At 40.8% G+C, this 25,904-nt stretch overlaps 2 protein-coding genes across 3 annotated transcripts in view; one reads left to right on the forward strand and one right to left on the reverse strand.

Annotated features, from left to right (window-relative positions):
- The window catches only part of LOC117934738, a 28,758-nt gene extending 11,054 nt beyond the window's left edge, over window positions 1-17,704 (forward strand). Inside the window, exons 14-31 of one of the 2 annotated variants that reach the window (XM_034856676.1) lie at window positions 266-610; window positions 1,550-2,076; window positions 3,578-3,717; window positions 4,062-4,190; window positions 4,570-4,778; window positions 5,838-5,963; window positions 6,327-6,460; window positions 8,281-8,409; window positions 9,424-9,671; window positions 10,349-10,514; window positions 10,949-11,150; window positions 11,732-11,865; window positions 12,208-12,344; window positions 12,898-13,046; window positions 13,273-13,479; window positions 14,153-14,247; window positions 15,228-15,352; window positions 16,419-17,704. In XM_034856676.1, the coding sequence (XP_034712567.1) occupies window positions 266-610; window positions 1,550-2,076; window positions 3,578-3,717; window positions 4,062-4,190; window positions 4,570-4,778; window positions 5,838-5,963; window positions 6,327-6,460; window positions 8,281-8,409; window positions 9,424-9,671; window positions 10,349-10,514; window positions 10,949-11,150; window positions 11,732-11,865; window positions 12,208-12,344; window positions 12,898-13,046; window positions 13,273-13,479; window positions 14,153-14,247; window positions 15,228-15,352; window positions 16,419-16,666 (3,450 nt within the window). In that variant the 3' untranslated portion in view covers window positions 16,667-17,704. The remainder of the gene's footprint in view (window positions 1-265; window positions 611-1,549; window positions 2,077-3,577; window positions 3,718-4,061; window positions 4,191-4,569; window positions 4,779-5,837; window positions 5,964-6,326; window positions 6,461-8,280; window positions 8,410-9,423; window positions 9,672-10,348; window positions 10,515-10,948; window positions 11,151-11,731; window positions 11,866-12,207; window positions 12,345-12,897; window positions 13,047-13,272; window positions 13,480-14,152; window positions 14,248-15,227; window positions 15,353-16,418) is intronic. The other variant, XM_034856677.1, reaches the window with a different exon arrangement.
- A 1,100-nt stretch (window positions 17,705-18,804) lies between these two features.
- On the reverse strand, window positions 18,805-22,043 carry ing2 (inhibitor of growth family, member 2). Its single transcript, XM_034856851.1, has 2 exons — window positions 21,749-22,043; window positions 18,805-20,190 (listed from the first exon to the last, which is right to left on the reverse strand). The coding sequence occupies exons 1-2, from the start codon at window positions 21,891-21,893 to the stop codon at window positions 19,490-19,492; spliced, it is 846 nt and encodes a 281-aa protein (XP_034712742.1). The 5' UTR covers window positions 21,894-22,043; the 3' UTR covers window positions 18,805-19,489.
- Window positions 22,044-25,904: the final 3,861 nt, after the last annotated feature.

Genomic DNA, 25,904 nt, shown 5'->3' on the forward strand with positions numbered 1-25,904 from the left:
AAATTGCGATCAGCATAAGCAATATACAGTCTTAATGGCGTCAAAACCTGTGCCAAGCGGGACATTGACGAGTGATGCGACTTTGCGCCTTGTGCTGAAAACATGAGAAAATTTAAAGTTATACAAATGTTTACGAAAAGTCTGTTGGGTGCTAGAAAGAAGCACAGCATTAACTGTAACCAATAACTACGACTGTCTTCATACATTTGACCTTGTGGTGCATATTGTATGTTAAACTGACAGATTTTTCTCTCTTACCAATCAGTCAGCCAATCCCACAGTCCTTTCCCTACCTCCACTCAGTCCTGATGACATCACAGCAGCTTTGGAGACCAAGCTGCAGACTGACCAGCGGTGTCTGCAGGAGCAGCAGTGGCAGCTGCTAATCCAGGCTTGTCTCTCCTGTCCCTGCCCTCTGTACCTGGAAGCAGCTTACTCTGAGAGCATGTTGTGGACCTCCTGCTCCCCCCAGGCCAGCATCAGCCTTCCAGCCAGCCTGGAGGGCCTCTACCTCGCCATGCTGGCTCGCCTGGAGAGAGAACTGGGGACACAGCTAGTGAGACGGGCTGCATCTCTCATAACCATCTCACGTTGGGGTGTCACTGAAGAGGTGAGGAAATCTACATTTACAGGCTGCTTGGCTTTTGGTGAACATTCATTTTCTATTATTAACCTTAAAACCACATTGGCCTCGTTTTCACTTGGTATTAAATCTGATCTGAGTGATCGGATCACAAGGGGACAGCTCTCAGTACATTTGAAAAAGCTTTTAGGATGCATTAAAGATGCATTGAGATCTGATCATTGAGACCACATTTGGAGGTGGCCTGAGCCACGTGTGTCTGCATTATCGCAGTGAGAATGGGAATGTGTCCTGGGCCACATTAACAACCGCCTACTCAACTGTGAGCAGAACTACGTAATAATACTCATTCAAAGTACTTCTCATGTCACAGAAACCACTGAGAGTGAATCATGTGTTTTAGTTGTGAATGGAATGATGTACGTGTTTTTTGCACAAAGAGCGTGACAGTAAGATCCAATCACAAGCGGTCAGGACGCATTTGGAGACACATACTACTGCCAGGTGGGAGCACACATATGTAGAGCTTTCCACTTGTGAGTGCATTACTATCGTTATGCTGAAGACACAACGCTATGTCTCTCTTTTCACTACAATAACTTGAAACAATAATAAAATAATAATAAATAATAAATAAAATTAAAACAACAGTGTATCCACCCGCCGAATACTTGAGTGCAGTGTCACTCCCCGATGTAAGTCGAGTGTAGATTTGAGTCGTGCATGCTCAGATTTAAATGGTTTACGGCATAACGTGTCATTCTGAAATTTGTGAAATCCATAAAATGATCAACTTTTCAACCTACAAACAATATATATGTTCTCAGCATACAGTTATTCTGTATTTGGTCACTTTAATATAACGAGTCATATTATCTCAGTTACACCAGTAACACCAGTTTGTACATAAATTGGGTCAACTGAAAATTTTTGAACCAATGAATTGATGCTTGTGTCTATCAACAGGAGTTACTGGACCTACTGGCCCAAGAGGGAAAGGTGCTCCAGGAAGTGACCTCATGTCACTCCTCTTCCGGCCACCCCAAGGTGCCTTATGTCCTGTGGGCTCGACTGAAACGTGACCTAGGTCATCACCTAACTGAGGTCAGGACAGATGGGACATGGGTGTACCGTTGGACGCATTCTGAGCTGAGGCGTGTGTGCATGAAGCATTATTTAAAAACAGATGATTCTCTCATGGCTGTTCATGCAGATTATGCCAACTACTATAGACACAAGTCGCAACACACACACATATTTCAGCCACTAGCATGGACATTGGATAAGAAAGTGAATGGTAAAGGCATGAGTAAAAGTTACAGATTCAATCTGAGGAAGCTTCACGGGTTACCCCACCACCTGGTCCGCTCAAGACAAATCTTGCTCTTCCTGTCCGAATGCATTTTCAACTATGAGTTCCTGCTCCATAAGGCCTGGGGTCTGTCTGTCCTGGACGTTGAGGAGGACCTAAAGAAGGCTGTGCTGCCAGACAAGTAGGTTCTTTAAGAGGACACATAGAATGCTGTCCTGTTGTCTTATACCATTGATGATGATCACAGTTGTCCACGCAAGAAGATCCTCACTTTGCATCTTGGCTTTGGTATGGTTTTATGTCCCTGATTTTTCACTGTTTACCTTCCAGTTTTTCCTATCCAAAGGCATGTAAATCAAGTAATTAGAAGAAAGTGCATCGTAGGGTGCATCAGTATAGTGAAACATTAGGTCCTGTCTCTTTTCTAACCATTAATTTGACTTGATGGAAAATGCCATAAAGTCAAAAGAAAGATGACAAAGTGTTGAGAGAATTCCACTCAAACTACTTTGCACTTAAAGGTTCCCTGTAGAGTTTTAACCACTAACGGTGCAGGGTCAATTTATCACACATTCCTTTGTTGCACACTGATTGACAGTCTTTGGTGTTTTAAATTGTGTGAAAATGGAAAATGTCAAGGCATCTTATCCAATAGTTGACACATCAGTCTGACCTAAAAAATATTTCAACCTCCTGGTGGTATGAGACGAATGATCAGGGGTCTCTGAGTGTCTGTTCTACATTTCATTAGAATTGATCCAACAGTTGTTGGGATTTTACTCAAAAGCAACAATATAAACTTCACATTGGCTTTAGAGACACTAAGGTTTTATCCTGTTTGTACCATTGCCAAATTTAATGACAATCCATCCTACAGTTGAGATACTTGGAAGTGTTTTGAGAATTCTTTGCAGAGCATACACATTACTTCTTTGAGTGTGTACAAGTGTAAAAACAATCTTTGTTAACCATTTAAAAAGGCAACATGTATTGGACTGTTCTAAACGGTTGCACTTGAGGCCTGTGTGCAAGCCATGCAAGGTGTCAATCTGCTAATCCGGATTAAATCTAATCTGATCATTAACACATGTGTTTTTGTATTTTGAGAGGCTTGACTACAATGTTCGTCATAGGTTTTTTAAAGAATCTGAAAATCTAAAGATTTTTAACATAGTGTTGTTGAACTGTTTTTGTTTAAATTATTTCCATAAAATATTGAAAAAAGTAGTGTTTGCTACCAGTACCAGTACTGGTATCAAAAGTCTTGAATTGAACGATACCCAGCCCTACTTCTTGATACCTTTTTTTAGCTATCCACTGCAGGCTGAGCAGATATTATGTACTTCTGACTTGAGCTAAAAATCCAGTTTGTGATATTTGTTGCATGTCATTCATTTCTTTATAGCCCAGTCTGTCCTCTTTCCACTGCATGTTGTCATCCCTCTGTTGGAGTATGGTCTGGCTGGGCAAGTCAACATTGTGGGATAGGAATGATAGAAAACATTCTGGCTTGTTGTTATTTCTTTAAACTAATCACAACCGTCCTAGGCGGTATTAAATTCCAGATGCAGCGACAATGCCTTTTCAAAATAGACAGTGGAAGGGGAAAAGAATGCCAGCTGAAATAGTTGGCCAATGGTACCATTTATGTAAATACAGTGTGTATTTCCTTCACCTCCTAGGGAGCTGGTGGATGTGGAGGTGTTCTCAGGTGCACTGGAAATGTCCCGAGCAGTGCTGCTGCAGGACCCCTGTCAGCTGGCCTCCCAACTTTTGGGTAGACTGGGACAAATTGTAATTGAGGATCGTCCTGTTGCTAAAGGTACACTTACACATTCTACCTTTAAAGTGTGTGCTTCAATATTTATTTACTACATTTAAATTTAACTTGAATAATGCATGCCTAATCATTGGTATAACCAAATACAAGTGGTCAGTCTGTAAACTCTGCTGTAACCTGCATTAGGCTGCTTTAAAGACTGGCTAGTTCCTTAAAATGTTATGTCTGGGTCTCGGTTACGTATCTTTATGAAGCACAAGGTGCTAGAAGATAGGTGACATAGTGACTACTAGAAGAAAACAATGAATTTGTATCAGCCTTCAGTTACTCCAAAAAGTATATTGTGCTCCATTATTTAGTGAATATTTGCTGTGTGTATGACCCAGGTGACCCGCTGAAGTTCAGCTACCTCCATGCTCTACTGTCTCAGTGTCGCCAGTCCTCCCTACCTGTGTTGCTGCCCTCCTCCACATGCTTGCTCCCCCCAGGAGACCTCCAACACACTCTGCTGGCAGGTAACACATCATACTGCCCTACTGCACAGAGTTGTCATACTATAATTTTGCAATGTTACTATATACTGTCTGTCCTGAAAGATAGATTCCTTCTCTGTTGTTCTTCCTGAGGTTTCTTCCATTTTTTGGGGCATTGTCATTTTTCGGATTCAAGGGTCAAAGGACAGGGGTTGTTGTCTGCTGTACAGATTGTAAAGCCCCCTGAAGTACATTTGGGGTTTGTGATATTGGGCTATAAATTAAATGCTTGTCCACTCCACACCGACTTCAACTAGAGTACTACGTAATGTGGGTAAATGTTGCTACATTTTTTGTAATGTAACATGCTATGACTGTGTAATGAAATAATTAATTGAATAATGGTGCTTTGACTACCTAGGTCATTTGACCAATGTGACTGCCTTGGGAGGGGGGAAAAGAGGACCCTTGGCTGTCACCAGTGAATCAGATGGAAGGCTGAGGTTTTGGGATCTGGAGCGGAAGCAGATTATCAGGAGCCTGGACGCGGTGGGGGGAATTGTAGGAGATTCCATCACACTGGGTCTGGATGATAGGATGGTTATTGTCTGCATGGGACAAAGTCTGCAGGTTAGACTTCGGCACTGCTTGGTTTAAATGAACAGGGAGTATCATTATTCTGCCTTATCTCAGCAAGGAATATTATGAACATGGTGTTATTCAAACTACATTTATGATATCCACTTTGTAAACACAACTTTTGAGGATCCAAACATTAAGACAATTTGGATATACAGCACTTCAAGACAGGCAAAAAAACATGTTTGTATTGTATAAAACACCAGAGCCTCATGTAGTAACATTGCATAGGCATAGCATGAAAAGCTTGCGTTCTGTAGTTTTCCTGCACAGTGCGATTTAGAAAAATTAACTTGACATGAGAATGTGTGGGCCGTCATGCAAACTTTTGAGCAGACATGAGATTGTGCCGGCCGTCCGCAAAGTCTTGTCTGGTTCTGTACAATGGCAAATTCTACGTAAAAAGTGCCAAAACTCATCGAACATTACAAAATAAAGTGTCCAATTCACTTACTGGCCTATGTCTGCGACGTTGTCTATACAAAAACATAATAATATCCGCTGATACTCCATAAAAGTTTCATCATTTATGTGGATAATGTTTTACATCTTTCACACTATTAACTGTTTAATTTGCAGGCTACTTAATCACTGTTAAACATGATGACGGGAAATTAATAAAAACTCCTCTTGGTCCCCACAGACAAATTATCTACTCACTGTGCAACAAAAAGAAAAGAAGCATCTCAACCTCACAAGTTGTTTTTTTTTACATCTGCAGCGAGATAACCCGTTGTAATGGAACAAAGAATGACGTTGGGGGCGCATTTATAGTTATTTCCATATCAATTTATGGGATCAGACAAGGCGGGGTCGGTGGCTTGTTCACATGCGCTCACTTTCACGTTGATTGGGATGTGTAAAGGAAAGGTGCGCAGGACCTAGTGTACGCCAGATTTTGTACATGTGAATATTTCTGTGCGTAGGTAATTTCAAGTTTTGGCTGGACGCCATCTTCTGATATTAAAGCTGAAAAGTTTTTTTTACATGAGGCCCCAGGAGTTTCCAACCACTGAAAAGACCATATACTGATATGTAACTGTGTTTCAGGTAAGAGAGGTTGAATCCGGGCGAGTTGTGTATTCAGAGAGTGACTCAGTGGATGTTCCCATAGTCACCACAACTTGTGAAGGACAGCTGCTGGTGGTCTTCTATGATGGAAGCCATCGAGTCAAGGTGCAGCATTACAGCAAACAGCAGACAGAAACAGAGACTAGCTAATGAACATAGTGGAAAATTTAGCAGCTAAAGAAACAGATATATTTCTCAAGAGTTGGTGGAGACCAAACCAGAGCTAAAAGAGAGTAAATATTGGACTTGTTTGCTAGACCCTCAGCCAGAATAACTTTATGAGGTGATGATGTCTCAATGTTGTGTTTTCATCTTGTTCTTCTGCCTATAAATGGTGACAAAAACAACCAATGAAGCCTGAATATTAATTCAATTTTACAAAGAGAGCCTTGGATGTTCATTTAAGTTTAGAAAAGGTTTTTGTAGGTCATGTCTTAGCTAAATGTCTGTCCCTCATGTGTTTGTTAGGTTTTTGACCTAGCCTCCAGCTGCTCTCTGCTGCACTGCTCTGACATCTCCATGGAGCGTGAGGCAATCCACAAAAAACGCTCAATTCTGCTGTCCAGCAACTCCATCAGAGACTACGTCCTCTTTGCCTACAGGTCAGAAAGCATGAGATTGGACCTAGGTCAATATCTGGCTAAGTCCATCCCTTTTGGGATAAGTTCGACAAATGAATGGTGCCTTGTTATGTTATTCAGCACTTTGAAATTTGACAAATACTCATGGTAACCTAGCAAACAGCTAAAACAAAAATGAAATTGTTCTTTGTGTTTGCATTGGAAACAATGGAGGTGGTGGCAGCTACTTGCTGGGTAAAGTAATAACTGGTTCGGCAGTCTTATGTTGATATTGTAAACCACCAAAAAGGCAGATTTTAGGCATTTTTTCTGTTGTTTGCTAGCAGATGGAATTAATGAGATGGCACCATAATGCAATACGAAATCAATGGAGAGTGTTGAGTTGTTTTCCCCTCCGGTGTTGGCGGGACTTAAATGCCCTCTTTTGCTATTGCTAAAAATAAAGCAGATATCCCTACCCTTTCGTTATCTCAGCTATGTTTTTTGCAGTGGCCCTGGTGCTGCATCTCAAACTTAGCTCTGCCGAGGATGGTTGTGATTGATTTAAAGAATTACAAACAAGCCAGTGTTGTTTTTTCCCCTATCCCAAATTATATGGGCCGGACCATTCTCCAGTACTAACACAGCGCTCAACTCAAACTGTTCCTGTTTAACCGTGAAAATACTGAGTGGGAATGACTACCTTAAATCCTGGTTGCACAGCAGGCTCAGGTCACTATGAATGTCAAATGATGACAATCTCACTAGCAACACATTCACAATGCGTGAGTCACAGGTGTCACTACGCGTGACCTTGGTCTTAAATAATATCACATATCCCTTTGTTAACAAGCTGTGAAATCAGGCCTGCAAATGTCACCACTAGATTTGAAAACAGTTGTGAATTATTAAGATAGGCGACTACTCATGTGCCTCCTCAGTGTAATGTAGCACCGAGAAGATTGCTTAATGCCTCCGCTCCTGTCACATAGACGAATGATACTGAAGCTGATGGCCAGGTGATTCCACAGAGGTTTTCTTCATCCTGTTACACTCTCATTATAACTGAATTAAGAGCAGAGGCATGGCTGCTTTCAGAGTAATTAGCACAGAATCCATACCTACACAGCTGACAGAAGGAGGTATCAGATAAACGACAAACTAGTGCACTAGTGGTTGCTGGTAATACAAAACGACAGGGATGGTAATAATATGGAACGTCTCACAGACTCAGCGCATTTACAGTTGGCTATTAGGGTGTCAGAGTTTAATGAAAGCTTTCATAAAAGCCGTAATCAACAAATGTACAGTTAGAGGAAATGCTGTGTAGCAAATGACTGTTCCAACTGTTTGTGTGTACAATCTCACTCAGAAATGAGAAGTGCCATATTGATATTCAAGTACATAAATACATTTGACTAAACAGCGGATTTATGAGATTGGATGTACACTCTTGTCCCATGTTACAACACACAACAGAAGTGGAAGAACTGCTCACAGCTGATAAAAGAGAAAATATTGTATATTAACATCTCAGAACACCATAATAAAAACTAATTAATAATAAATTAAACAACACACTGTCATACCTGGCAGAATAGTTCACTGTCAAGTGCTAATCTGTGATTTAGAGCATATAAATTGGAATTGGTACACAACGTTTGACATGAATTCATATATTGAAGTCAAAAATACAGCCTCTCTGTGGTTGTTCACATCATGTGAATCACATGGCTGTCTGAGCTGGGCGAGCAGTAAACATTTGGCCCTGTGTTGTGTTTGTAAAAACTCTTAATGATTTAAATATATATGAAAGTAACATTCTTTCAGGTATCTGATACTTGTTCTTCTCTGTGTTTGAGGTCCTGTGATGAGGCAGCAGTATTCAGTGCCAAAGGGTGCGCTGTGCTGTCGGTCCTGTCTGTTCAGCAGGGCGGTGCCTCTATACAGGCTGTGGACATGACTGAAGATTACCTGCTGCTCTTCTGCAGGTACAATAACACTAAAAATAATTCAATTCGACTATCAATTTATGTTTACTATCAAATCATAACGAGATATCTCAAGACACTTTACAGATTGAGTAGGTCACTCTATAATTTACAAAGACTCAACAATTCACCCCAAGAGCAAGCATTTAGTGCGACAGTGGCGAGAAAACCTCCAACAGACCAAGGCTCTTGCAATAAAAATCACAATAAAGATAATGGAACTATGAGTAGAAATAATACTTGTAGCAGTTCAGGGCGCCAAGCAGGACCACAACGGCAACTGCAACCATGATTAAGGCGCCACCCTAATCCAAGGAAAACTGTGAGGCGAGAATAAGCTCCCCAGAGAATAAGCTCCCCAGAGCTAAGTTAGTAATTTCTGGGACATGAATACACACAGATGGAAACAGAGAGGAGAGAGCTGTGTCAAAGAAAGTCCCAGGCAAGTCTAGACCTATAACCATAGACCGTTAATATTGATATATTTTAATATATTTATATATATATACAATCAATGCCTATAACAGCATAACTAAGAGCTGGTCCAAGTCAAACCTGAGCCAGCTCTATAAAGGTTAGCAGATGAATCTGACGACTATGAAGAGAAGCAGAAAAGAGAAGGCGTGGTGGTACAATTCTTGTATTTGTTATAACATCCAGCAGCACTCTGTGAGATTTGTTTGTGTCTGCTTTGCATCTACAAAAAGTACATATTTGTTGAATTAAAAAATAGTCCTGAAAAAGTAGATGTTTCTGTAGTGAAGAAGTGAATGGGCTGCAACGAATTGAATGAATTGCAATTGTAATAAAATGTTGTTGGAGGCATAACATACTTGGAAGGAAAATAAACAATATTCTAATCCTGTATGTAAAGTAAGGATAATGAAGTAATAATAATGAATCTAAATTCAAATCTTGCAGCAGGTCCTGTGGTACTTCCTTTGAGATGTGATGAAGCCCCTAGACTTAGTAAAAAAAACTATAGTGAAACATTCTCTACTTTGTTTGTGTCAGATTCCCATTCAAGAGGGGCAGTGAAATCATCCAGATCAAACTCTTCAGCACTGTCTCCTTCCTCTATCTGCGCTCAATACTGGGCTGCAGCCAGGACTGCATTTCCCAGGTCACTGTCAACCGGGCAGGGACTCACGTTGTGGCCTTTTGCCCCTCTCCCCGTACTGGCATCACGGAGCTGGTCACCTGGAACCTGGAGACAGAGGACCACAAACACATCACTCGCTGCCCCGCAGTACTGACTAACGGTTGGTTTTTACAGGGTGCTCAAAGTGTGTTGGTGCAGATACCTAGATTGGGATTAGGTTTTTCCAAGAATACTGATCAGATTGACCAACTAGGGATGCAGATATGAGGAAAATATGGAAAAATGTTGTTGAATACTGCAAAATCAATATTACTTGGGATAAATAAAAGGTAAAAAATATGAAAGTATACTCACTTCTGCATTTCTGCTGCTTTCTGTATTCTGATGAAATAAAACAATTTGCTTGTTGAATTTCAACCAAATGAAAGATAACCCTTTTAACATTCTTTTATTAAAAAAAAGAGATATGTTGTGGAGCTCTAAACCAAACAGCATTTGTCCAATCATAGCTTAGCAACAGTGACTAGGCATGGCATATGCACTGCTGTCAAAGTTTGGACTTTTCAAAATGCTGAAATGGCCCACATGAAGCCCTGGTAAGGGCAATACAAGAGCTGTGTGTAAGGAATAGATTTAGGAGCTGGTTTTGGATTCATGCGCCACTGAGCAACTCCCCTAAGAAAGAGCAGGGCTCCGCCTCAAACACTATATCCAGTTATTATTATACCTTCATGGTTTAAATAGGTAAGTCAATCCAGAAAGTCATTTTAGGGGGCATGTCTTTTAGTAAAGTGGGCGTGTTGCCTTGTTAGCTTTGACATTTTCCTTTCCCTTCAGGCCTGTGTTTTGATCTGCGTTTTTGCCTGGGGGTCTGCAGCGGAGAGAAGTATCTTCGCTTGTGGGATCTGACCTCCAGGATCAGTGACCGGGCTCTTACCTATAACATCCATACGCTCAGGAGCGAAGGCACAGAGGAGGTCGTCCCTATGGGGAAAACCCTGAGGTAGGTACTGTGATGCAATACATACAACACAAGTTTTTTACTAAACCTAACCTAACATTTGCTTTCATCCTCCATGGCGTCATGGTTTAACTTCTCATCCCACTGTAATGGAAGTATGATTAGACTTCATGTGATGAGGAGTTAAATCATGACGTAAGGCTGTTATTTCAAAGAGATGCAGGCCCTGTTTCAACACTATTCCAGGACCAAGACTAAATCATTTGTTCATTAATTCAGTAAATTGTTTCTGTCCCAAAACTGACACCAAACCTACTGTGTGTGCTTGGTTTCAGTAGAGAATTAGAATTGTATGTCATCTTATTGACATTTGGCAGTCTTGTCCACCCTAAGGAGAATAGATTTTGGGGCAAACACCCATCAAAACTGACGCTTCAACATCTTTTTTGATGGAGTCTGGCTCCCTCTGCTGGCAGGTATGCTGTGTGCCGCTCCATTAGAGCAGGGACGGTCTATGTGTGGAACTTGACCAGACGGCGTTTTGCCTGCCAACCAGTTAGAGTGGAGCGCGGCCTCTACAGCAGCACCGATATGGTGCTCGCCCATGACTTCAAACTCTACATCTTTACAGACAGAAGCAGAAACAACAGCATGGACGCTGCTTCTTGTCCGTTCCAGGTCAGACTCTCTATGATGTCTTCTTGATATTTTCATCTGCTCATTATGAATTTAGTTTTTGGTCTACACTTGACTCTACTTATGTACTTAGATTCATTCTAAACTATGTCCAGACTGCCCTCCTTTTGAGTTCATGTTATATCCACAATGTTCCACTTCCGGTATTGCTCTGTTGCCACCGGAAATTGAACCGGATTTAACTCTTTTCAGCATTTTAAACTCATGAAGTTGATTCATGAAGACTACGGTTAACTACTCCTCAGATATCTGCAGGGTAAATCTTGACAGCTAGCTAGACTATCTGTCCAATCTGAGTTTTCTGTTGCACAACTAAAACAACTTTTGAATGTACACGTTCCACCAAATCAAGTTCCTGCCTGAGGCTCTGTTTGGGGCTTAGCGCTACCCAAGACAATTCTGATTGGTATAAAAAAAATGCCAATAAACCCAAGCATGTTTTTCTCCTGTCTCGGAATGCTGTGTGGACTAACAAGACCCTCCTCCGCAGCACTGTGGAGGAAGGTCTGACAAAATGAGACTATGGACTACTGAACCAACCATACCCTTGTCTAACCTCCCAGACCCTTCTGGTGTATGATTTGATAAAGCGGAGCTTTGTGAGGAGACAGACTGGAATTAGGGTTAATTCCTGTCTTCAGCACGAGTTCCGTGTTCTGGGGGATGGACGGACTCTTCTGGGCGTATCAGAGACCAGGTGAGAGTGAATATGTGAAATACAGGGAGTATGAGAAGTCTGCAATGAAAGGGATACTTCACACAACTTTAGATTAAGAAATTCAAGAAAACAAACTGAGCCTCCAAATTAATTGACGGGTTCCATGTATGACATGCAGTCTCTATACCCTGCACACCCTACATGTCTGTATTCCCTGTACAGATTTCATTTAAATGCATATCATGTTCACATGAACCGAACTGAATTAAAATAAAAGTATCAAACAAGATAATAAAGTTGTTCTCACTTTTATCATTGACCTGCAAAAAGCCATTTCAGCAGAACCCCAGTTTATGTCCTGTCTAATGTGTGTTGTTGCAGAGACTGTCTGATCCTTTGGGATCTAGACTCTGGCTCTATCAAACATGAGATTAAACCCTGCCACAGAGACTCGCTCCTGTGCAGCTGCCCTGTCCAAGACCTGCAGCCCAGTGTGACTCCATGCAGAGACACAACATGTGAGCTGCCTGACCCCCCACTGTAAACACATATTTGTCATCATCATCTTTTTAATGATGACCTGAACATTTACATTTTACTGTGTGTGTGTGTACCTCATGCACAAACCCTTTTAATAACATCACTTCCTAGATCACTTCACTAACAAGCAATTAGGGCTGTAATCCTTTTCCTTCCACAGGTAGGTTTGAGTTAGCTGAGGAGACTAAAATGTTCGTTGGAGAATATACAGTTGGTGTAATCTTATCCAGAAAAGGGTTCAGATAGATAGATAGATAGATAGATAGATAGATAGATAGATCAATATTTATTGATCCCAAGAAAAATAGGAAATAACGGTGTTATTTACATGACATTCTGTGGTAAAGGTAGATTTTAGTTTAGTTTGTGCTGTTTTCATGTGGTGTTTGAATAATCAGAAAATGTGTTTCACGGAAAATTCACGGAATTGCTTCCTCGTGTCGTAACATTAGCTGCAAATTAGGGCACACCTTGAAGGAGGTTGGCACTCTCTAAGTGTCCTTCTAGTTTGAATTTCTTGCACTGCTACAGTGATGCCATGGGACATTCGAACAGAGAGCCAATCTGCAAAGAAAAGGAGGCTGAAGAGAGAGGCACAGAGGGAGAGAGAGGCAGAAAGGAGGCTGGACAGAGAGAAATACAACATGATAGACCAATACCTCCTCAGTGGAGATGAACAGGTACACAAAAGAGCAATGTACTGTACCAAGGCAGGAAAAGCCATATAAACCTTTTTTTATCTGCAATGTTTAAGGCACTGTGTATTTTGCACTTAAGTTTTAAATTGATTCAGGTCTTTTTTATTTTATATAATATCAGCATTGAGTAAAACAATGTTACTCTTTCACTACATTGGCAGTAGTTCTTGCATCACTGACGCCTACTTTCCACACCTTTATTTTGTAGGTGGTGGTGTGCTCTTATTTTGCTCACCACCTCAATGTCTTCAGCGTGGTTTCGCAGGAACACCTGCACAGCCTGGGGGAGAAAACATCACTGCTGAGCCTCCACATTGCAGCTATTACCTACACTGGCAGTCACCTGGTGCTGACCAGCTACAACCATGAGCAGAGGATGCCCCACATCACCCTGTGGGACCTGTGCAAAGGAGTGGTGGGTTCCTACTGTTTGTTACAGTTTGCCTGAACTACGCTCTTAAATGTTCCATTTTAAGTTTAACACTTTTAAATAATAACCATTTTTGGCGATTTGTGCTAGCGTTGAGGCAGGGGCAGAGCAAGATGTAAACATTCAGGGCTCAGCCCAAACCTAGCGGGCGTCCATTTACGGCCGCTGCTTGCACTATTTTTCAAGCCGTTTGATAATAGAATGCCTAAAAATCTGTACATCGCTTGTGAAAAACATGCTAGATGACCTCCTGTTTGGTATCTAATTGTTCTCCAACTGTGTTCCTCCACAAATGTTGAGGATGGCTCACTTCACTCTGAAAAGTGGCAAAAACTTTGTGATGTTACTAGTGTAAAGACACACTTTCCCATTCACTTAATTGAGAAAGTGTGTCCAAACTTTTGACTGGTACTGTAGGTAGGGAATGAATTTGGTTTAAACAGCATTACTAATCTTGATATGAAGGCAATATTACCGAAGTAACAGAACTTCTGCTCCATTGACTTTGTGATCCAGTCAGAGAGACTGAGGGGAAATGACCCAAGATTACAAAGTTATTTTAAAAACCTTCAACATTTAGGGCTGGAGCCCCAGACCCCCTCGCTCCTCCCCTCTTCTGTGGTTGATTTTATTTGTTATAGCTCTCAAATTCTTTTAGGTGACAAAAAGACTGTGGAATGAAGCTGGAGTTTGCTGCATAGCTATCACAGACAATGCAGACAGAGTTGTCTTTGGGGTCAGAGGAAGCAACAGGTAAATGTTTTCAGATTTCCTGAGTGAATGCTACTGTGTAGTCATCCCTTTAACGCTGTGTCCTACCATTGTTATGCAGATGACACCCAGTCGTGTCTTGTTTAGTGCTAAATCCCTGCAATTCCGCTGAACACTGAAAAGACCTCGGACCACTGACGTCTAACTTAAAACACTCATAGCCTGACAATTATGTGTTGTTTTTGCTTAAACCAGTTCCTTAAACACATTGTTGGAAAACGTAATGTTAAAAATGTAAATAAGGCTGGGGACAGTCTTGCTTGCCGATTTAATATCTGAATAGACGTGAAAATAGATGTTTTGAGCGTGAAAGTTCATTCTCAACCTTGAAAATATTCCAAAAAAAATAAAAAACCATAGTAACCCTAGGTCCACTTACTTGCTTTTTCTGGAGCATTTGACTGCATCTTACAGTTTTCTTTAATGACAACTTAGCTATCTTTGAGAAAAGTAAGCAAACTCCACTCGCCAATAAAGAATAAGATGTTATTTTCCATCAGCGTATGCCATACACACTAAGCTTTAGTAATTTGGTTAACTGATTAATATTTACGAAACTTGTCAAAACCTCTAGGTGGTTCTTTCATTTTAAATCTTGGAGGAGTGTTTATAGAGGAGTCCTGTGTCAAACACTATTTTTCTTAAATAGTAATGTAGTGCATCTTCATTAAGTCATTTGCATTCATTCAACCAATGACCTACTACTTTAAAGGAGAGGGATGAGGGCTCCCTATTGGGTTCATTCAGCCCTGCTGTCAGTCTTTGTGTAACTTTTCGCACCACAGTCAAAACACCTACTGTTGTCTGAAATGCTAATGATAAGCATGCTGCCATTGGGTTCCACTAGCAATTTGCTGGCAAGACAAATCCCATAGTGAATTCTGTACTGAGTTTTAAATGTTTGGATGAAAACATGCTATCCCATTTTGAATAATAAGAGTTGTGCCGGTTTGCTCTGACAGACTGAAGTTGTGGGACCCCTTCAAGAGAATTTATAGGAGCATCTGTGGCTATGGGAACCTCATGATAGAATACTCTAGTAAGCTTCATGTGACAGAGGGAGGAACCAGAGCCATCCTGCTGTCAGGTAGGTAGTCTCGTATTGTGGCTGAACCACAGATACATTCTGGGATAGGAAGAAAAAAACTCTCTTGGTTGTTTGCATTTCTTTAAACCAATCACAATCGTCTTGGGCAGCGCTTCTCTGTGACCGCAGCGACGGTGGCTCTGCAAAATAGTGTCAGGAAGGAACTTGTTTTCCCCAAAGAACAAAGCAGTTTCTTTAGAATTTGCTATTTTCAGCATGTTGCTTGCTAGCTCGAAGTTTGTGTTTGATGATTTGATGAGTGACTTTTCGAGCGGCTACACACAGAGAGGGGAAGGTGGCGGCAGGTGTCAATTATCCTGGAAATGTACTTTTGTTGATCAGGTGGGAAACAGAACTGAATGTTATTATTCAATTTATTCATTCCACTTTATTCATAGTGTCAAAACACAACAGAAGTTATCTCAGGACACATTTCAACCATGAGCAACGGGGATAAGAAAAAAAACCTTTAAAAGCTCCAAAGGAATGGAGGGATTTATTAGGGGTTTTATTTCTCGTGTGTGTGTGTGTGTGTGTGTGTGTGTGTGTGTGTGTGTGTGTGTGTGTGTGTGTGTGTGTGTGTGTTTGTTTTCACACTCTGGTGCTATAAAACAACTGTTTTCTCAAGACTCTTTCACCTTAAGGTGCCATATTACAGCATGTTTTCACACTTTCAAGCAAGTGAAATCAGTGCAGTCCCAGGTAGAAAAGGGTTGGATTAAAAGAGGCTGACATACATTTTGATTTAATCAAGCTGCCTACAGTATCTTTATGTGTTATGATGATTTATTATTTTTAAATATTGTTAGAGTTGAAGTGACTAAAAGCTCGAAGGTGGTTATATGCCAACTTTCAGTTTACACCCGGCATCCTCTGAGCTAGCTGCTAGTGTCAGAAATTGATGAGACTCAATCGTTTGTCTGCAGCGTTCCACCACTCTGTTGGTATTGTTGAACCGCAAAAGCCCACTGTCTATTTTTCTAAAAATCAAAGTGGCATGTCTCCTTCAATTAAGTCATTTTGGGCTAAGTGTAAATACTACACACTTTTTATGTTAATATTCCAGGACAGCTGAGCCTGTGGGACCTGGAGGCGTGCAGCGTCCTGTCTGTGCTCTCCCTGGATGGACATGTCCGCTGTATGAAGCTGCTTCTCGGGTGCCAGATTTCTGTCCTGCTCGGCCTCAGCCACAGCCCTGCCCTCATCAGCGTCAGGTTAACATCCAGGACTGTGAGCTCAGCATCTCAAGTCTCTCAACACGGAGACCTGTTTGGAGAGTCCAGCAGCAGTGAGGAAGAGGAGGTGAACTCTTGAAAATTCAGGGTTGTACAGCTTGTTTTTGCAATGATGATAAATGATGTGTATAACAAATGGTCTTTTTAACGCCACTGGGTGTCACATGACTTTCAGCCATGCCCTTTCCAACTTTCTGTCTCATTTAAAACACTGCTATTCAGTCACCATAAAGACTTTAGTGGGACTTGACTGTCAGAGATTGTTGTAGGATGGGGAGAGTGGGAATGGTTGCTAACAAAGGGATGGTGGGAAGTGTTGTCACGTCAGTTCCTTAAATTGGTGCATTAAAAAGATTGTAAAAATAATATGTATAATGAAGGGGAAGGCAGTCTAAGGTAGTGTCCACATTAAGGATCCACATTTGGAAGCCTGAGGGTAGAAGCTTCTTTCTGAGCCTCTCAATGCTGACCTGGTGTATCCGGTACCTATCTCCCCACATCAACAGGTAGAAAAGACTGTTACCCAGGTCCTTTAGAACTTTAATAATTCTCTAAGCATTAGTCTTGCAGCGCCTGGTGTAAGTATCCATTAGGCAGGGTAGGGCACTGCATATCGCACGTTACAAACCGCTCTTTGCAGGGTTTCAGTACCAGGAGTAGAAATTCCTCAGAATTTGTGGGGATACCTGGAATTTCCTCAGCCATCTCCATATGACAAGGCTTCCTTTTCACTAGGCCCTGTTCCCAACTTTAACCGTGTTTTGTGTCTGCGTAGTATAATGTTTCAGTTTATTTGATAAATTCGGACATAGGTTTGTTTAGTTGGTTTACGAGTTCATAGTATTTTTGTTCTGGTTCTGCGTGTGATGTGGGGGGGGGGGGGGGGGGGGGGGGGGGGTGATCAGCTGCTCTCCAGTTCAGTCAAAGCGAGTGCATGCATGTTTGACTGATTAGATCAGGCTCGTCATTGATGAGCTGCGCCTCGCCTGTAGAGGGGGCGAGTCCAGTCAGCAGCAGTTGGGGGCCGTCACAAAAATCCGCTGTCAACTGGGACAGATTACAGCTGTTTCCTGCAGCCTTCAGGCTGGACAGGAAGTCACAGAGACCCTCACATCCTGTTAGGGCAGATGCCGAGAGAGTTTAAATGATCCATAATCTAAATGAATTTAGTCTCTGTGATTTCTAAACGTCACTATCAGCCACATGTGTTCTATACAGAATAAGCCTTTAAAACAGACAAATAGCAATTAGAACCCCTCCCATTCAAAAACAATAAAAAATGTATATATAACGTCATCATGTTTGGTCGATTCTGAACCAATCAGATGAAAAGCAACTGCGCTGCCTCAAACATGCGGCTGCCTTGAACTCGTGAGGTTACTGTTGACCACGTGTGCATGACGTCAGAGCATGACAGGATCAAGTCGGACACAAATCTAACCGGCAGAAAGTGCATAAAGGGCTGAAAATTATTTTCATGTGATGCATTTTCACGGGGGTGATACATGTCCTATGAATGAAATTGTAGGGAATCTGCTGATGGTCTAGATTTTGTGATACTTCTGGAATGTTAGAACATAAAGTATGCCAGTCGAGATCAAGGCCTGGGCAATCGCGAGACCAGATCCTCTCAAGAGGAAGGGCAGAGCGGCCAGATACCACCAAGAACTGATAAAGCCTAGACGCCATACCACAGTTTTTAGGCTGCATAGTAAATAACTTCCCGAATACAATGAATGGCCAAAGGCCTCTGCCAGGGAACACCGTGTGCCTTGAGTGCCGCCCTTAACTGCAGGTAAAAGAAAAAAGAGGAACTAGTAGATCGAAAGGGTTTTGAAAGTCAGAGAATGGTAGCCAACCTCACCAAAACTGTCTTTTAGACCACAAACTCTCCTTTGTTGCCGTTGTGGGGCTGTTATCTGCCTCCCACCAATCAAGAGTGATATAATATTGAATACAGGGGAGAAAGTGTGCCAGCCACAAGCTACACGGCAGTATGTTTTAGCTAATCTCCAAGTCCTGATAAGATGTGAGATAATGGGGCCAAAGCGTTGTTGGCACTGTTAATCAGAAACAGATTAAAAATAAAAATAATAATGTGTATTGTGAAAAACAATCTTGGCTAATATCTCAGCAGACTGTACTGGCTGGAGACAGGCCGGAGGAAACCTTGTTGCATGCTCTATGATGATGGAGAAAAACAACTGATTGGTAACCGAATGACTATACTTTGTTTTAATGATTATAAAAAGACATTTACACAATAGTGATAGTGAACCAGTGAAAACATGAAGTCCACAAACATGACGTCCTATTCCAGTGTCCCATCAACAACCATCTCCTCAATTAAATATCTCTTGTAAACATAACAGGTTTAGGTTATTCTCTACAAGTCATTATTGTATAGATAAACTCTGATTTCAAATAATTGCGTACAATTCAGAAAGTTAAAAGAAAAAAAGTTTGTTTCGGCAAAACTGAAGAAAATAGTCATCATTAGCCGGGACAGCTTTTTTTTTTTTTTAATTAGGACCTTCTCCAGAATGAAAAGGGATAGCAAACCAAAAGATGCTTCCATTTTTTTTCTCAAAAGTCAAAATAAAAAAAAAAACAAGTCTCACAAAAAGCAAAAACACTTGGAGAAGATGGCAGCTTCAGGCTGATGGCTCTTGCAGCAGCTGGACTTCCTACAGTAAACGTATAGCCAGTGAGAACAATCAGTGATGTTACAGCACAAGTTCATTTACAACTTGTCCTTGATTCATAATAAGCGCTGCTACCAATGGTGTTGGATTGTGCTCTTCACAACATCACAAGTACTGTTTTCAACTACGGCTGATAGTCCTAACCTTCAGGCTGAAGACATCTTCCAGATGAATAAAGGGCGAATCAGGATGGGTCACTACCTTGACCTGCGGTCTTTTCTGTTTTTGTCTAGGCTTTTGTCCATAGTCTTTTCGTTGTCCCCTCTGCATTTGGGGCAGTACCACTTGCCTTTGGGCTTGTAGGTTAGCCCCACACATGAGAAGTGGAACCACTCGATGGGGCACTGGTCATTGTCGCAGCCGATCATCTCACCATATGACACCTGCTCGCACAGGCAGTAGGTGGGCTCGTTGGGGTCGATGGCGAAGTCAACCGGCGAGGCATCTCGCTCCTGTTTGGCCTTGCGCTTTTTCTTCTTCGCGGACTTGGACTTCTTCTCCCGGGGGGTAGGAATGGACAGCTCCTCCACCGGGTCGTCCACCAGAGAGCCGTTGGCCGATGGGTGGCTCGAGTCCCGGCTCTCGCTGTTGCGCTGGCGCCGTGGGCGGCGGGCCGAGGTGCGCTCCGGGGCCGGCGAGTCTTGGATGCTGGAGCGCCGCTCCGTAGAGACTCGCTCTGCCTCGCTGGGCTCCTGGAGGCAAAGGGAGTGGGAGTCCATCTGGCGGGAGCGGTTCTCCACCAGCTCAGTCATCTGGGTCACTACATGGATCTTCTCATCGCCCAGCTCCTGGCTGATGATGAGCGCTCTCTGCAGCTGGACCTGAAGGCGCTTTCTTTGAGCTCCATCCTGCTCACCTTTGTACTTCTCAAACACTTCATCCACCTCCTTCAGCACCTCTGAAAGGCAGGATACAAGGACAAGGAGTTTTACTCAAAATGACACTGACAATCATAAGAAATAGGAGATATAGTAATAATATTTTTATGAAGTAAGTCCCCATCTACTGTTTTTCGTTTTGGTCCTTGACTGTAATGTGTGAGCATCCTCTTGCAGAATGATGTGTGTGCGCGCAGAGTGTTTACACATCCATCTGCTGAAGAAGGAAGGTTTCTCTGTGCTCACCTAAAATCTTTAGTGTGGAAGTACCGGCAGGATTTTGTGACCAATCATGGTCCAGTATGCATTATACACGTGTGATGTGGAAACACAAAGATTCCAAGTCACAAACACTGAGAACAGACTTTTCCGTCAAATAGAGGACATCTTGTGCGCAGTGAAACATTGAAAATAAAAATAAAAACAGTAGCATTTAAGTGATGATCACGTAACTATGTAAAAAAAAAAAAAAAAAAAAAAAAAAACGAGTCTAAATCAGTGAATAACGGCAACGTAATAAAAGGATGCCAACTGCTTTAAAACCTCTAAGTAGAAGGAGGAGGGCAGCGCCGCAGTGAGTTCCTGCCTTCAGGAAATGACGACGGTTAGACGTTGAAAGGGGTTGCCTAGAAGAGGAGCTATCCGGCTCTGCGTCTCACACTCGACGGCGCAGATCTGAGGTGCAAACGTCGTATGCAAGCCTTCAAAAATGTGTAATCTCGCTTTAAAACAATCCACATTGAACGTGTCCCTGTTTATTTAGGCATTTTAAATTATCTATCGACGGGGTCGTGGAACGGTATGGAGACTGTTTTTAGCCGCTGCTAACCCTGCGTCAACGTAAAGCATCGATGTGGGTTGTTTTTAGATTTAAAAAACGACAGTATTTGTTCACCATGTTATCTAGCAAGGGTTCACACCTCAATGAACACAGTTTAATGTCTTCTACACGTCTGTGTTCTGCGTGCTGGACTTCGGCGTACATTAAACACACCAAGCATTGTTTAATACTATTAAACGCTTAGGTTTAATACATTGTTTCACTGCTTTTCGAACAATAATCCGCGGAAACACCGTGGTGGGCGGCAGTGTGTAACGTTAACGTTACCTATTGAAAAAGTTGAAATTTTAATATTAAAAGGTGCTAAATTTTGGATTATATTGATGCCGAATTTGCCTCAAGACATCAAGTATTTAATGCAGATCTTGTATCTGGCCATAATTTACGTGGACCTTTGCCGAGAGAAAGAAATATCGAATCAAAGAATTTTCTCATTGAGTTTGGTGTCACACACGATACAGCACGGAGTGTATCGGGGCTATGCTAACTGAATGTTGTCTGACTTGAATATCTAACAACTGGATCGTCAATGTATTTAACCATATTTCAGCTAGTCACATTACTGTTTATCGAAGTAACGTTACATGTGAACAAGGGGCGTTCGGTTTTTGCTAAATGGGAACACAATGCTCGCGCCTGCTCCACCATTTCAGGACACCCTGTAAGGTTGCAGTTCATGTTTGACATTTGTATAAACACAGTTGGAATGAATGATAAAAAACAAATAGACACAATACCTTGATACTTGGCATCAATTTCTCGAAGCAGAGAAACATTTCTTTGTATGTCCAGAGGCAGAGACTCCACACATTCCAGATAATCCTCCACATAGTTGACCAGTTGTTGCGACTTGTCGGCATTTGTATAATGATGGCCTAACATCGTCTCTACGGTGCATAGAGGCACTAAAATAATATAGAGGAAATGTGAAAAAATATACTGTTAAAATCAAATGCTTGGCGACTTTGCAGCTAGTAGGGCAGTCCCAGGCAGCAGTTCACTTCAAACAAAACTCAAGCCACTGCGCATGCGGCAGTATTTTCCTTTTATGGTATTGGACAGTTTCCTCTCATGTGTCGTCACCAAAGGCGGACCCAATTGGGCTTGCAGCATCGGGATTGGCAGAGAGTCACCACATTATCATAACATTTTCCCGGGAAATTAAACCGATGGGGAAATGGAACACAGAGCTGCCATAGACGGAGACTAGATTTAAACTCTTTGTTTTATATAAGAGCAGAGTAACAGCAAAATTAAAGGCACAATTAGTCAATATTTTGTGTGTGTGTTTTGTTCACATTTTATATGTTTTATGTAGGATACTCAAACTTTTAACAGTAGAATTTATTGTTAGGAGCAAAAGCAGGTATAAATCTTTACTTTTTAATTTTTGTTTTTTTGCTTTTCTATCTTATGTAGTAACAAATTAAACTAAAATATATCAGAACAATACATTTTGTATATGTATTAAATGAGTCAAATCCATTGCATTTATGTGTATAGCACCACATCACAAGACAAGTTATCTCATGACACTTTTCATATAGAGCAAGTCTCGACCATATTTACATAGTTTTCAAGTGATTCCTTTATACACTTCCACAACGAAGAGGGATTTTAGAGACATTTTGAAAGAAAGATTGGGAAAATGAAGCAGCAGTGGCTAATATATTGTGACTTTTAGTCCTTAGCATGGGGTTAAACTAACTAAACTAACTAAGATTAAGCTCCAAAAAACCTGGATCCTACACTTCCCATAATGCAACCAGTTTAGTGTGTTTCATAAGTTACTTACTGCCTTGCCTGATACATGTCTAGAACAGTTTTAGCAGTACCATCTTAGACAAAGACATTCAGAGCACTTCAAAAAGCATCTGCTGTACACACGGTCACAAGGCTGCGGTGTAAACAGGCCTGACTATGACAATAAACACGTTCCTTCCTTTCATATTCAAACTGTCACTGTGAACTGTGTGTGTGTGTGTGTGTGTCTGGGAAAATACATATTTCCTCTTTCTGTGTCACATGATGTCAGGGCATTTCCTGACATCATGTGACATAGAAATAACTAACTAGGCTACTACCACTACTATTACTGGTTCTATACTACTAATTACAACTAATACCACTACTGTAACGTTTACTACACTACTAATACTTCTACCACTTGTTGTACTAGTGGTACTAGTGGTCTATTGTCTTGGACTTGTCTCCCACTCGTTGGTAATGGCACTCAGACTTGTCCATTGATCTCCCCAAATATTCAAGTTGGTCTTGACCGTGTCTGTCACTTTACGCTTTTTGCTAAAGTATCTTCCTCCTTTAACATATCAGAAAACAGATATGATAATTATTTTAGTGAGACCTACGGTACGTTTTTGTAACATTTTTCCATTGATAGTCCACAATGTGATTGTTACATAAAAAAAGACTCAAATGTCATCTAAAATGTCAAGTTGCACTACAGCTTTATGGGACTTTAGTGACATTTCTATCGGCTTAAAGTAATGGCCTAATTTGATTCTACAGCGTTGTTACTCTGCACATGCTTTTTGATTATTACAAATAATAATTCAAAATGTTAATCTGAAAATAATAGATATCTCTTGCATCACAGAAATTATGAACAGGTAAGTATGTGGTCTTGAAGAGGATTTTTTTCTTCTTTTCTGGTCTCGGTCTTGACACTCTCTCGTCTGGACTCGCTCTTGACTCGACTGGTCCTGGTCTTGGACTTGTCTTGGAGTCAATAAAGTTAGTTTTGACTATAGCACTGGCTAATACTAAAAGCAGTACTTCTAACATCACTTCTACTAAAACTGTACTACAGGGGTCTTCAACGTTTTTACGCCATAGCTAAAAAAAGACGAAGCAGGGACCCTTTAGTAAATATAATGAATAAAATTGAGTTACATATAAAACTAGACCTACAATAATGTTCTTTTTATGGTGCATACAATACTAGGCTATTAACATAATAAAATAATAAAAATATTTATACATCATGTTTTATTGTTTTTGTTACTTTGCAGATTTAGATTGTTAACATGAAATATAAATCAACAAATGCATTCTAATATATTTTTGTAGGTAGACTTGCCCAGCAGAAGCCTTCATAAAGTCATTGAAATGAGCGCTCCCTTTACCTGCTGCTAGTGATGCACACATTAATACATCCATTATTATAATCTAGTAATATATAATATATATTTATAATTCTGAAATGGAGCATACGTTTGGTACTTAAACTATATTTTTTAAATAAAGTAATTTTAATTGGTAAGCCTTTGCTGAGGGCTAAAGTAAGATTTTGAATGCCAGACTTTTACTTGTATCAGTCTTTTTACACTGAATTTGTGTATGTAAAGGATTATTCTTCAACAGCTATTATCAGTGTAGAAGTAGGCTACTATTACCAGTAGGCTAGTATAATTACTGCCTTAACTACTGCATTACTACAACTATCATACTGTAAATGTATGTTTGTTGGCACAAGAAAGCCCAACGCTACTGTCTTACTTCAGAAAATGTCAGTAATGTTGCTGCCGTGATAAGTTTATAATACTTAATGACACGGAACAGACATCACATGAACAAAGTAGCGGAGCAGGTCTGGTGTGGTGAGTATGTTATCTGGTCACTGCTTAGGTTTCGTTTCATTCTGGTGGGAAATAACTTGCAACCTTTCGCTCCATTTTTAGGCAATGACTTCCCTCCCTGCTGTCACATTACTTTCGTTTCCTGCATATTGTTATCAGATGACAAGTTTAAAAGAACCATTAGCACTTCAGAATCAACGTTAGCTTTTCCGGTTAGTGCTTTCAAAATAAAACCACTTGTGCCTTTTTCAAATAAATGACTCGTAACACCTTACTCCAGATTGTGGTAAATTAATAAGTGTAGGCTATTATTCCCATTCATCCCCTCTGTTTGTAATAAGTTGACCTATTCTTATCCTCACACTCATGTAACACCACTAACTGGTTAGAATTCCCACTTGACTGAGGAGATATCTTAACAACTAATAGTTTGGGTTTCATTAAAAAGGTATTGTCTTTTGTATGTATATGTTATGGAAAATATATAAATATCTTAAATCATCAAAATCCTGAATAACGTCAGATTTGTTGTGAACCCCATAAATTTGCCATTTAATTAAAACTTTAAAGTACAAGCCTTTATAACACCGTTATCCACTCAGAAAACACACAGCACCTTTATATAACCGATTACAGTTTCAATTTGCAATGCACAGTTGGAGTAAATTTAAGGAGCAAATGAGTAAAAACATTCAGTTCAATTCAATTTCATTTATGGTATCAAATCATAACAAGACTTATCTCAAGACACTTTACAGACGCAGAGGCAGGTTAAGACCACACTCTATAATTTACAAGAACCCAACAGTTCTAGTAGCTCCCCCAACAGCTCCCCGCGACAGTGGCGAGGAAATACAAGTGTCTCATATACATAGCTTTCATTTGACTATATGGCAACATGTATTAGGAATATTATATTTTCCAGGGCCATTTGGCTACCCTTTCTACCATCCATCAGTCTAGTACAGAGGGGGTCCAGAGGGGGTGTATATATATATAAATATATATATATAGATAGATAGATAGATACCGTATGTAGAGTATATTTCTGAAAACATACATTAACAGGAATCCAACATTTTGTTTGTAAAGCTTAATCTTTTTTTAATTTACACAACAGTGATAGCTAGGTAGCATACAAAGATATAGTTAAGCTTGCCAAGTTTATTGTGCAACAACATTTTAAACATTAGATTTAGTAAAGGGCCCTGCTTCATGTCTTTTTTAAGCTGAGGGGTCCTTGGCCTAAAAATGTTTAGTGAAGACCCCTGGTCATGGAACAATGGTTTTCTTC

Source organism: Etheostoma cragini, chromosome 19 (genome assembly GCF_013103735.1).
Source record: "Etheostoma cragini isolate CJK2018 chromosome 19, CSU_Ecrag_1.0, whole genome shotgun sequence".
In the NCBI taxonomy this organism is placed as follows: domain Eukaryota; kingdom Metazoa; phylum Chordata; class Actinopteri; order Perciformes; family Percidae; genus Etheostoma; species Etheostoma cragini.

Bases quoted from the DNA above. Each gene is read 5' to 3' on its own strand.
- ing2 (XM_034856851.1), bottom strand. From the start codon at position 21,893: ATGTTAGGCCATCATTATACAAATGCCGACAAGTCGCAACAACTGGTC. The intron at 20,191-21,748 runs GTATTGTGTCTA...CCTGCCTTTCAG, and splicing joins AATTGATGCCAAGTATCAAG to AGGTGCTGAAGGAGGTGGAT.